Genomic DNA, 13,589 nt, shown 5'->3' on the forward strand with positions numbered 1-13,589 from the left:
TTCAGGCCTTGCCACCGCTCCGGAGGGCGGCAGCACAGCCAAAAGCAGAACGATGTTGTCACTCGGGTCCGAAGCGAAAAGCTGGAATGCGTTGCACCTGCTGTCTTTCTATGCTCACGCTGTGATCAGCGGCAGCTGGATGCAATAATGTGCATTGGCTTGTTTAGTTTACACTCAAAGTAGATTGGTCTCTCTAAGCGAGATCCCAATTTGTCGTTCACCGCCGTGACGTCAAGAGTGACTGACTGAAAGGGAACAGTTTGTAACAAATACAGTGACTTGCGAAAGTATTGTAACCCCTGCATTTATTTTCACGTTTTATGTTAAATTGTTTTAAATTACATTTTTCCCACATCATTCTACACTCCATACACCATACTGACAAAGCAACAACATAATTGTCACAACTTCGTAAATGTATTAAAAAATAACAAAAAACTGAAATAAGTACATTGCATGAGTATTCATACCCTTAACTAAATATTTAGCTAAAGGACCTTTACAGCCTCAAGTATTTTAACTTTTTGGATGATACTCTCCAGGATATGAGCAGAGCTGGTTTCCTTCAAACATGATGCTTGGAATTGAGGCTCATCAGACCAGAAAATATAGTTTCTCACAGTCTTGAGGGTCCTTTAGTGTGTTTTCATGTGTCTTCACTGGGGAGAGGGTTGAGTTTGGCCACACCGGCACAAAGCCCAGATCAGTGGAGTGTTGCAGTGAAGGTTTGTCCTTCTGTAGGTCTCTCCTTTCTTCATATATGATCATGGAGCTCAACTATAGTGACCATCAGGTTCTTGGTCTCCAGTCTAGACAAGGCCTTTCTCCATCAGTTGCTCTTCATCAGTTGCTCATCTTCCATTATGGATACATGATTCTGTGACGCTTCAATGAAGCAGATTTTTTTTTTTTTTTTTCCCCAGATGTGTGGCTTGACGCAAACTTGTTTCTGAGCTCTACAGGCAGTGCTTTTGACCTCAGGGTTTGGTTTTTGCTTTGATATGCATTATCAGCTGTTAGACCTTTTATTAAGAAATGTGTGCCTTTCCAAATCATACCCATTCAATTGAATTTGCCACAGGTTAACTTCACTTGATGTGAAGTAACATCTACAAGCAATATGGATGCTCCTGAGCTAAATTTTAGCTGTCCCAGTTAAGGGTATGAATACTTATGCAATGGAGTCATTTAAGGTTTTTTTTTTCAAACATTTATAAACGTAACAAAATGTGGATAAAATTAAAGGGTATGAATACTTTCGCAAGGCACTGTTCATTTGCCATTTTAAAAGATTAGATTTGAAGCTTCTTTAAAAGTGTAGGTCATCCAAAAACCGTGTATAATAATAATAATAATAATAATAATAATAATAATAATAATAATAATAATAATAATAATAATAATAATAATAATTATTATTATTATTATTATTATTATTGTTGTTGTTGTTGTTATTATACTATATTTACTGTAAAATATTACAATATTATTATTTATTTTTAATATTTTTTTTAAAAAATAATACAAATAATAAACTACACCATAAGTTGTTATAGTACATACTGTGTTATTGTACATGTTTTCTGAAGCAATATGACAGCTTTGTGTGATGAACACACAAAATGAACTGTGTCTAGGTCATTGAGTCTAACTTTTAGTTTTTATGGAAAAGATCTACATGAATATTCTTCAAAATACCTAATGTTCCACTAAAGCAATAAAGTCATGAGGGTTTGGAGTGGCATGAGGGTGAGTAGATGACAGAATACTGATTTTTGGCAAAGATCTGTTAATAAGCACTGCTGTCTTTACTGTCATACACACAGGTTATAACTGTATTCAGCTGATGGCCATCATGGAGCATGCATACTATGCTAGCTTTGGTTACCAGGTCACCAGTTTCTTCGCAGCATCAAGGTAAATCTATCAGAAACTTGACAATGTTTTATTATTTAAACATTTTCTTTTTTTTTCGACTAACCAAGTTGCAAATCTAGTGAAATGCCTTGCAGTAATTTTTGCTTAATTTTGGCACATTCCTTGTACAATTGAATAATTATTATGTCTCAGTTTGGTTGTATACACTCTTTGCACTGCTTCAGGTTTGCTTTTGTCTGTCATTATTATTTCTATGTTCATGCAGTTTCTTAATAAAATTTATGCACTGTCTATGGAGTGGACATGATTTACATTTGACTGCAGGTGGTATTCTGTATACAACTTTGTATGTGACAAATGAAATGTTGAATCTTGTCTACTGTCTAGAGGGCATTCACACAGAACGTGTTTTTGCATTCTGCTGTGTTTGACCATGTTTGACCATCGCACTCGCGTCTCGCTTCTTTTGCAACATCTCATGCATGACACAACGTTTCCCAAAACTCTGCGATTTTTTTTCAATACTTTCTACCGGTGTATCCTGCCAGCTATCTGTAAAAAAAAAAAAAAAAAAAAAAAAAAAATGTCTGTTATGCTGCTTGATATTATAAACTTTTGATATTTTATTTTAAATATATTATTGTAATTAGGGCTGTCACTAATGATTATTTTGGTAATCTAGTAATTGGTAGATTATTCTGACAATTAATCGCGTAATCAGATAATTATAATACATTTTTTTGTAGTAATAAAAATAGACCAAGCGAACAATAGCCTTTAAAAGTACTTAACATACATTTATAATTGCAATTAGGCAATAATAATTAGTTCAAATAAAGTATCAAAAGCAACAAAACTGTTAAAATACATAATGTATTATAAGCATCAGAACTAACGTACATTATGCATTATAAAAAAAAAACAGAGGGCGCCAACAGCCTGACGATGGTTTATACACTGTGCCATCTAATCCTTGCTTCATTTTGATATTTAATTCAAATGTCCATTTAATCTTAAATATTTGGCCATTTCTTTATGACAGAAATAATACAGCCACTGTCATTTATTGAATATGTGGACATCAAAACATGTAAAATTAGAATGAAGGTTTAAACTTTTATATTGAAATCACGATACTGGCATATTCTCCTGTGTTTGCATAGGTTTATAAATTATTAACCTTACAAATCGAATGAAATGGCACACGTTGCTTTCTCAGATGACATTTATAATAAACCCAAACTCACAGGAATATGCAGAGATGGAGTTTGAGATGCTCCACACATATAAATGATAACAGTTTGTGTGGAGCAGCATTTACTGTTAATGGAACTGCTCTGACACGCACGCACGTAACCAACACGCATGTAAATAATTAAAGCTCATATAATAAACCTGCATCACATACATTTTATTTCATTGAATCGTAGCATTTGTGAATTCACAATATCATTACGATTTATTATTTTATATATATATATATATGATATTTTTTAACATATCATGCAGCCTTGGAAAACGGTTTATAATGTGTCTGTGAAATGCGCCACTTCCAGTATTTTGCCGGTTACTCAACACTGGCAAAATGCAATCAAGGATTTTTTTAAAATTGAGTACACAAATTTATTCGAGGAATCGTGACAGCCTTAATCATAAACACACTTGTTTTGTAGTGCATATAGTTTTACCGTTTACCGCACTTAATGCATCTAGTTATTAAACTATAGTGGCTAATAATGTCTTGCCCATTGACAGAAAATAGTTTATTCCACAGTGCAAAACAAACAGGATGCTTTGCATTATGTTAGGCTTGTTGATTCAACGCTTACATTTTTTGTGAATAATTATGGAAAAAAAAAAACATTGAAATTTTGAAGTCATCTAATGATATTGGTTATGACCATGATGCAAGGCGACATCTGACTGTGTGATGGAGTCACTTAGAATGCAGTTAAATGCCTCTAAAATTCAGGATATGGGGGCAAAAAATGCCCAGCATTTTTTTTTTTTTTTGCATATTTATATCATAATATATATTTGAACAATATCACACGAGCAAGAGTGCAGGTTTTTTCTTTCCCAGAATATCTGCATGCTTGACAGTGTAGTAGTAGTGTAGTAGTGTATATAACAGTTCAATAAACAGTTAAAAAACAATAAAACAATAAAAAAGTTAATCTTGTGATACATTTTAGACACAATATTGTCAGTATTGTCTGTTTTTGCTTAATTTCAGCAACAAAACTAGTTTGTAAATACAAAAAGAAACCACAGCAGAACTGTTATGACTTTCTGAGCAACACACTTTATGAACAAATCAAGTGAGCCAAGGATTCAGTGAGCCATTTATAAGCAGTCTTTATTTCTGAATAAATCAGCCATTTGAATGAATGGGTTGAATGAAAAACTCACTCATTCAATGACTTGCCGCCACCTCCTGGTGGTTTTAGTTTCATATATACTGTAGGGCCAGATTTACTAAACAGGGCAAATTAGCATTTGACCGCAATTGCATAAAAGCGCCGATGGGAGGGGAAATTCTGTGAGTGATTTACTAACAGTGCTCACACAGAAAACAGATGCAGCCAGATCATTTCCATAATGACCAGTACAATCTACCAAGAGCAGCAATCTACTTTAAGACATGCTTTTTTGGGGCATTAAATAATGGTGAAAATGCCAGTAATTTGACAAGCGCGAATGTTTGCGTTAATCGCGTTGTGATAAATTTTAATACTGTTCTCCCATAAATTTTGCATCTGAAAAGGAAACTCCTACAAATGCATATTCAATAAGGTCAGGCGTAAAAATAACTGTGTCCATGCCTTTTTATGGGGTTATGTGCGGTGGAGTTGGGGTATGAGTGGTTATGAATGAAGGAATGAAACGGATATGTCCGTGTTTCACTTTGTCTCGAATCGTGCTCGTGGAAAGCGCTTGAGAAACAGTGGGTCGGTAAGCTTTCAACTCGTTTTTTTAGTCTCGAGCAAGAGACTGTATAACATTCAAATTAGATGATTTAACTGATTTTTATGTAGAAAGTGCGACAGTGTACCACATTAAAATAAATGATCATCATGTTTTCAAAACCGCTGGCCAAATTTAAAAACAAAACTAAAATTAAATAATCTTTGAGAGCTTTGAGAGTTTTGAGGGCCCTACGCAGTTTGCGTATTTTGCGTATAGGGAGGATCAACTCTGCCTGCATCTAATTATTAAATACAAAAACACATTCTTTGTGAATCACCCTGAAGAGTGCTGTACTAACCATCAAGTAACTTAAAGGGGTCATATGTTGCGATTTCAAGTTTTCCATTCTTTTTGGAGTGTTACAAGCTTTTGGTGCATAAAGAAGATCTGTAAAGTTGCAAAGACTAAAGTCTCAAACCCAAAGAGATATTCTTTATAAAAGTTAAGACTCGTCCACGCCCTCCTAAAACACCTCATGGGAAGATTTGCATAATGCCGGCCAAATGTTCATGCAAAGAAAGAATGCGTAACGTTGATTCTCACTGTTGCCGCCGGCACCATGTTGTGGAGATGCTGTTTCGTTGTGAAAGCGAAAATACTTTGTTTGATCTTCCAAAAGAGGACACAACTAGAAATCAGTGGTATAGTTGTATTTACAACACTGTTCCAGAACAGTTCAAACCAAATATTCAGATGTGTGCAACAGATTTTATGGAGGACTGTTTCCTGATCCTGGGAGAGAAGACTACTATGCCGGCTGTTCTGACTCACAGTTTGTAAGTACGTTTACATATGTGTTAAGGATTTGCCACTGATGATTCAAACGCGACTTTTGAGCAGTGTAGAGCAGCGGTTCTCAATTTCAGTCCTCGCACCCCCCTGCTCTGCACATTTTGTATGTTTCTCTTATGGCTTCAGACGTTTGTTCTATTCGAACGTAAGTGCCCTGCGAAGTGGACATCACAGGATATTCCGCCATGATTCCAGTTCCAATCGAACGTATTCACTCCATTCAGAGTGAATAAAAGTTAAGACTCATCCACGCCCTCCTTAAACAGCTCGTTTAACCTTTTAACCCGCACCTGGACGCTGGCACACTGAACTCTCTTTGTTTGCACGTGTCATTGTTTACGAATAGATTAAATGAAATGGGACAAAATTAATCTTTACAAACTATATATCATTATAAAAGCCTAAGCCTTAAGCATTGACAGCAGATCGCTGTTTTTAGATTATAAGGAATGTATTTGCTAAATTTTTGTAAGCAGTACACATCAAAACATGCATAATCAAAACTCAGCACATACCAGATTCATTGTAATAATGAGTCATAAACACATCCACAGCTGTAAATCCCAGTTTAGTTACAAAGGTAAGGGTCCACTGAACGACATCCCAAAGAGCACTTTTAGTCCAACGAAGCAATAACATTATAATATGGATAGTAATTCCTTTGTTTACGTCTCAGTTCTTCGGGGACAGTATTGTTTGTATCTGTTATGGAATAACTTGCACTCAAAAAACTCAGTCTTGGTAGGAAAAAACATGGTTCTGTAGCATACAGTGTCACAAACAGTGTCTCTTATGGCTTCAAACATTTGTTCTGTTCGAACGTAAGTGCCCTGCGAAGTGGACATCACAGGATATTCCGCCATGATTCCATTCAAAGTGCATTGAAGTGTGCGAGAGGACTGGAATTGAGAACCACTGGTGTAGAGTAGCGCTTGTTTTTTGTCGTTTCTCCGATCAAAAATGCAGACATGGTGTTATGTTTACGTGGCATGTTGCAATGCAACACGTAAAAACACAGTATAAGTCATTATAATCCACAATTATGTCCCCACTTGATGCAACAAATACCTCGTTTGTATTGGGTTTTATTGTTATTGTCTTTTCATGTCGGTGTTCTGACCGGAACATGCATCACAGTATGGCAAGGGGCGTAACATTTCTGTCACACGCTTGAGGCATTTAGCCAGTGACAAAGCACTGGATAGCTGGCCAATCAGAGCACACCTCGCTTTTCAGACTGATGAGCTTTGTAAAAAATGTCATGTTTCAGAAAGGCGGGCATAGAGGAGAAAGAATAATGTACAGTATGTGGAAAATGTGTTTTTTGAACCTTAAACCTGGGGTGCTCCGATCAGGAATTTTGAGGCCGATTGCCGTTCACAGAAAGCAGTATCTGCCGATCCGATCACCGATACCGATCTTTTTAAAGCAGCCTTTTTATCATTAAGAATTATTTATAGTAATGATCCAATCAAGATTTTTAGACATTTATTCAGGGCCTGAATTTCATTTTTGAAAATTAATTCCTCTCTTAGGTGACTCTTGTGAGAGGATTCTACATTTTCTCACCTAAACGTTTGATCAAGCGCTGTATTTTTGTTTTTACAATCATGTAACTGTTGCACAATAGCTTATACAGTGCAAGCCTGATTTTGTGAGCTGTATGTGAGGTTCACACATACTTCGTTAGCAGTGCCTATGTAGTCCATGTGTGGTACAGAAGCAGCACGGACTGTGCTTTCACACAGGATTCTGCTCCTGATCCATAGCTGTGTACCACAAACACAACATTTATTCATTATTTTGATTTTAAATCCAAACATTGTTACTTAAAATGCTTTTTCAACATTGTGATTCTTTATTTACACAATACAGTAATACAATATTTAATCAATTATTCAATGCTTTTTACTTTTGTATTTACTTTTAGATTTATATATTAAGTTGCTAAAGCAAAACATTTAAACTACTTTTCTTACGTTATCACAAACATTCTAAATTAAAACTTTCCATTTGACCATTGGCAGAAACAGTCAGCTCTACTGCCTTTTCCTTTGCATTTAAATCTTTATTACAATCAATCCTGCTGTTCATAACGAATTTTAATTAAGAACTTTAAGACTACTAAAAGTGCTCTTTTCCTTTAAACCTAGCCAAAAAACCATAGCCTATGTGTTGGCTGTAAAACACAGTAGTCTTTAATTATATGCATTTATGGTGTAATTACTACATTTTTGTGTCATTGCGCTGTTACTTTATTTCAGCGTGTGCAGCGCAGCAAAAAATAGACTTGGTACAGAAACTATCTCTGCACTGCTGCAGATGCACCGCCCCTAAACGCACTGCCAGACCACAACCGTGTGTGCAGTGTGAACGCTTTAATCCATTAAAATGAGCGCAGAAAAAATACGCACCTCATACGCACTGCAAATGGACTGATGTGAACCTGCCATTGTTATGTGTGTGCGCTTCAAGTGTGCATGAGCGCACGGTCTTCAGGAAAGCGCGTGAGCATTGAATTGATTAAACACTGGCAAGAATTAAAAAGAAAAAATGCAATTTATAAACTTAGTGACAATGCGACACTGCCACGATAGTGCAAGTGACAATCCCTATGTCGACTGTGCAGCATGCAGCTCGCTCATAGTTCAGACATGATGTGATTTGAAGCCATTTGCATTTTGAGAGAGAAAGAGAGATCGCGGTGATTCATTCACACTGTTTGTGAAATTGTCTCACATAAACTTTTTGAAATTACTTTAACAGTTATATAATGCAGAAATATGAATTGTACCTCACCTAAAGCATTATAATTATTTCACCCACGCCGGACAGAGACTGAGATGGTGCCACTGCATGTCATGCCAAACCTCTCACGGAAGGCGCATCATCAGCTTGAGATCGGTTTTATGAGATCTGCTTTTTTAGAGACCACCGATCAATCATCCCAAAGCGGTTATCGGCTGATTGTGATCGGTAGCTGATCAATCGGAGCACCCCTACTTAAACCACATAAACATATTTCATTACACCAAATACACAAAATAATGTTCTTTTTAGCAACATCATATGACCCCTTTAACAAAGAGAGAGATGCAAAAAACTACGCGTTTCAGAAAGGCGGGCATAGAGGAGAAACAATAATGTACAGTTTGTGGAAAATAAAGTGTTTTTTGAACCTTAAACTGCATAAACATATTGCATTACACCAAATACACAAAATAATGTTCTTTTTAGCAACATCATATGACCCCTTTAATAAGTGATTGTTCTGGATTACTAGGCAGGAACTCTGTGTGCCAAAATGAAAAAAAGTGATCCTAAAAATCAGCTTTAGTTTGCACTTGTTGACCCTCAGTGAAAAGGATGCTGCCCTGAGACCCTTAACATGGAACAGTTCATTCATTTTTATCTTCTTAATGTTCAAAATGAGGTAAATGTAACCCCCTCAGTGAAAACAATAGGCGTGCACACACACACACACACACACACACCATAAGACTCTGTCCCACATCTGTGGCCCCAAATCACAGAGAGGCTTCTCTGACGTGCCCGATAATCTCCCTGTAAACACATTTGCAGTTAATCCTGTGGAGAGGTAGAGACCTCAGATAAAGGAAGACAGGCAGGAATTCTTTATTTATGTGCTTTATTCCGTCACTTGCCCTTACCGGCTAGCGCTGAAGACAGCCTATAGTGCGAGTATAATGTATACAGAGTAATTTCACCCATGATTGATCTCCCTGAGCCGTTTAAAAAAAAGTGCAAGGTCTGGATGCTGGGAAGGGGGCGAAGGCAGAGGGGAGGGGTATTGTTGTCACCCTGCATCACGTTTGCCGGGGGAAAGTGATATGATGATAGCTGGAGGACAGATGAAGCTTCTTGGAGTAATTACACAGAGGAGATACGTGAGGAAGTGCTGATGGAAACGCGCCGCTCTTGCCCTTTGTTCCGCAAGGAGCAGTACATCACCCCGAATGGAGGCTTTGACCTCTGCTCAGCCGCCATGACGGTGTAAACGAACTGAAATTGATTTCTATTTACTGCCATATTTGTTTGTTTTTACACGGCAATTGGGAGGCACGGTTGATGTATTTGCACATGTGTCATTCTGCTGGCGCTGCTAAACACAGCTGTTGTGTAGAGGGGATTTTTCTGAGATAGACACATACGTAATGTGGCAGATCTGGGATGGTATCCAGAACGTTGTAGGTTTGAATCCCAAAAGGTTGATCTATGAAGTATGGCCACTGTGCCACTTAAGGAGGACTATAATTGCTTTGTTTGTTTTGAGTGGATGAGCATGTCAACTTTTGGATTAGTGATTAGGTGTAACTGGACAGACTAATAATAATAATAATAAAAAAAAAATCTTCTACCTATTCTTCTTAATTTCCATTCCAATTATTTTCTGTATGTCCTTCACAGTTAATTAGTTTTCATCAGTTTTTACTTTAATTTTGTCTTATATATATATATATATATAGATATATATAAATATATTATAATAATAGAGCTATAAAAGAAATCATATAGGCCTACATTTTCTATCTATTTATTTATTTATATTTCTTTATTAATTTAGTCGTTCTGCCTTTATTCAGATAGAGCAAGAAAGACATTAAAGATTTGTGTAGGAGAGCTCAAAATTGGATTGGAGATGGATTGGAAGGAGCATGTTGGGTTGCCCAAAGCACTATTGCACCATATGTTGGAGCGCAGCCCATAAGACAATGGCCCCCAACAAATAGGGGCCTATTTTATTATCTATTTTATGTTCATTCTTAATCTAAGTTCAGAACAAATGGCTTCTTAGTTGTTTGTGCATTTGTCTTACACTGTTAGTAACATGAACAAAACATTGTTAATCACAGTTTGCAATCGTCAGCCATCATTACAGCTGTAACTGTAAAGCCAACTCCAGCAATGTTACACAATTACATTTTATTTAGCACATCAGGTCAAGTCAAGTCTGCTTTATTGTCAATTCTTCCACATGTACAGTACATACATACAGATAATTGAAATTGCGTTACGCTCAGACCCTTGGTGCATACAGATAACACTAACAGTAGAAGAAAAGAAGTAAAGTTCTTGCAGCAAGAAGACGTCCTGGATTCTGAAATCAGTGCATCTTGTGTTTTGCGATAAACTCTGAGAGATATCTCTATACTTTTGAAAGAATTGGTCTTAACAGTCAGACTGCTGCTAGTTTCAAGCTTAAGCCAAGATGAAGAGCATGCAGCTTGACAGACAACCTCTGCCCAGACTACTCTGAAATCTGCCTTCCTCTGTTCTTCTCTCCAGTCGTTACGGCACCCCAGAGGAACTCAAGGAGCTGATTGACGTGGCTCACTCTCTGGGTATCATCGTCCTGCTCGATGTGGTGCACAGCCACGCATCCAAAAACACAGAGGACGGGCTGAACAGCTTTGACGGCTCAGACTCCTGTTTCTTCCACAGCGGGCCCCGTGGAGAACACAGCCTCTGGGACAGCAGACTCTTCAACTACTCTGGGTGAGACTCAAGTTTGTTTTTCACATTTCAAACACCCTACACTTCACGCTTCACGTAAGTTGCACGGCTCTCTCATCATACAACACCTTTTGTAACGCAGCATTGTGTAACACAACACAGGCACTCTTCTAAAATCTAGGCAGTGTTCCAAAACCTAGTGAGCTGCCTACAGTAGCAGCATCGAAATGCTTTCGACTGGAAGGCTGTTCCGGTAATTATGCTGCCTTCGCGGATACTTTGTTTTTTGCGAAATTGTTCTCCAGGGCTGAAGATCTCCCTTCTAAGCTACAGTTTAGCTTTAATTGATACTTAACAAGAAATATGAAAGCATTATGGTAAATTGTCTCTGCAAGCAAACAAGCAAACAAATAAACAACTCATTAATAAGTTTTAAAGCATACACTGCTGCACAGAAATGGCAATTGCAAAATGACAAGCTTAGTGAAAAAAATGGTTGGAAAGTTGGTGAACAATGGACTCTTTTCACAGACAGTGATGACACATTATAACGATCATCAGCATTGCAAATCCTGTAAAGATTTTGTATTTTATATTTTCGTTTTTTAAATATTATATGTATATTCATAATTATTTTGTATTACCTTTGCATCAAGTTACACACACACACACAAAAAAGCTAACTATTATATAGGATGTTTCTATTGCAGTGTTTATAGGAGTAAAGGTAAACTGCCGTTATGGATTTTTTTATTTTGTTATTTGAGTAAATGGGAACATAAAACATATTTGATGTAGTTTCCCATTCACTGCTATAGATGTTTACCCAGTTATGACCACTTCAGCTGCTGAGAAACCTGGAAATAAGAAGGTCCATGCAAGAGAAATTTGTTATAAATATTTGTATAGTTCTTTAAAAATAAATAGTGTTTGAATGGTGACAAGCTTGGAGGAAAAAAAAATAACAGTTTGTATTTGTTTAAAAATAAATACTATTTGAATAGCGACAAGCTTAATGGAAATAGATAAAACTTGGTGGACAATACTGGAGAAATTCATTATAATTATTTGTATATGTTATTCAAAAATGGCTAGAACTTATAAAAAGTAATTTTTTCAGCATTTGTTTTCTTTGTATTTTCATGTTTACTTGAATAGCAAAGTTAGCTTAGCTTAGGAACATGCTAAAACCAAACTATTAAAGTAAGTAGAGAATTTGGCTGTTATTTTAAAGAAGATTATTTTAAAGGTTATTTTAAAGATTCTTCCCATTCCTTTTCCAAATTAACTGACAGAATCTCTGATTGTTTCAGTTTTTCTTCTCTAGTTCACTCAAAACACCATTTGTAATCATCTATTTTGAAATGTCTCAACAGCATAGGTAGCCAGGTTTTTTTGAAAGCCCCTTTTTCCAGTTGTGAAATACCTATTTAAGTGATTATTATTGTGTGAATCACTGAATAAGTTTTTAATTGTCAGTCTTTGTTAGTGGTCGACCGATATTGGTTTTTTTGACAGCCGATACCGATGCCGATATCTTCGTATTTGCTTAATGCTGACAGCAAACAAGAATGTATTATAATGTTTGCCTTTCTATTACTAATAATATAAAAGCAATCGTTATAATACTTTTTGTATACATTAATTCCTTTGTTTAACTGTTCTATCTGATTATTAGACAGACTTCTATCCTAGACAGAACTGTTAATGCCGAACAAGAAGGAAAATGTGAGCACTGTGTGCTCAAGCACTACTGCTCTCAGTGCCGTCAAAATAAAAGTCTGCCACGAACACATCGGCCAAGCAGAAAAACTTATCGGCCGATGCCAATACTTGAAAAAAATGTCGGCCGATATATCAGCCTTTGCGATATATCGGTTGACCACTAGTCTTTGTACACATTGAGGCACATCTCATTTTGTCATTGAATGCATCTCAGTGTTTTCTTGAGCACTTTGAATGCCACTTTTAAAAAGCTTTTGAGATCCCTGTTCATTCCCGTTGCATGTTTCAAAGCACTTATACAACATAATTACATTAAATTGACAGCACTAGTTATTTTGAATGTTGCATATCCTTAATGTTTCTTTGCTCTAATGTCTAATTTTAACCACTCAAGTTTATTGTTCTGGAACTGTGCAAGTTTATAAGTGTGTGTGTGTATGTTCTTGAGTTGTGCGCTCAGGTCATATCTCTGTAATTAATAATGTGGCATGGAATTATGCTTCCATAATTAGTTCACCCCATCAGCACTTTTGTTTGCCCATAATCAAGCATTAACGTCCTTATCTCACGCAACGGAATATTCATGTAAAATTCTTAAAGCTTTTAAAGATGCTTTCTGTTTATGAATAATCATTGCAATATTTGCCTATTTAGACTCATTCATCTCTGAAAACAAAGAGACAATGCAAAAGCACTAAGAGGCTTAGAAAAGCAGAACCCACAGTAGACCAAGTTGGAGGAACAGTTCT

The 13,589-nt window shown here is 36.5% G+C and overlaps 1 protein-coding gene across 1 annotated transcript in view; it reads left to right on the plus strand.

Annotated features, from left to right (window-relative positions):
* The window catches only part of LOC109092657 (1,4-alpha-glucan-branching enzyme-like), a 171,069-nt gene that overhangs the window by 49,114 nt on the left and 108,366 nt on the right, over nucleotides 1-13,589 (plus strand). Inside the window, exons 6-7 of the mRNA XM_042739167.1 lie at nucleotides 1,827-1,917; nucleotides 10,948-11,157. Coding sequence (XP_042595101.1) covers nucleotides 1,827-1,917; nucleotides 10,948-11,157 — 301 coding nt within the window. The remainder of the gene's footprint in view (nucleotides 1-1,826; nucleotides 1,918-10,947; nucleotides 11,158-13,589) is intronic.

Source organism: Cyprinus carpio, chromosome B15 (assembly GCF_018340385.1).
Source record: "Cyprinus carpio isolate SPL01 chromosome B15, ASM1834038v1, whole genome shotgun sequence".
Classification (NCBI taxonomy): Eukaryota; Metazoa; Chordata; class Actinopteri; order Cypriniformes; family Cyprinidae; genus Cyprinus; species Cyprinus carpio.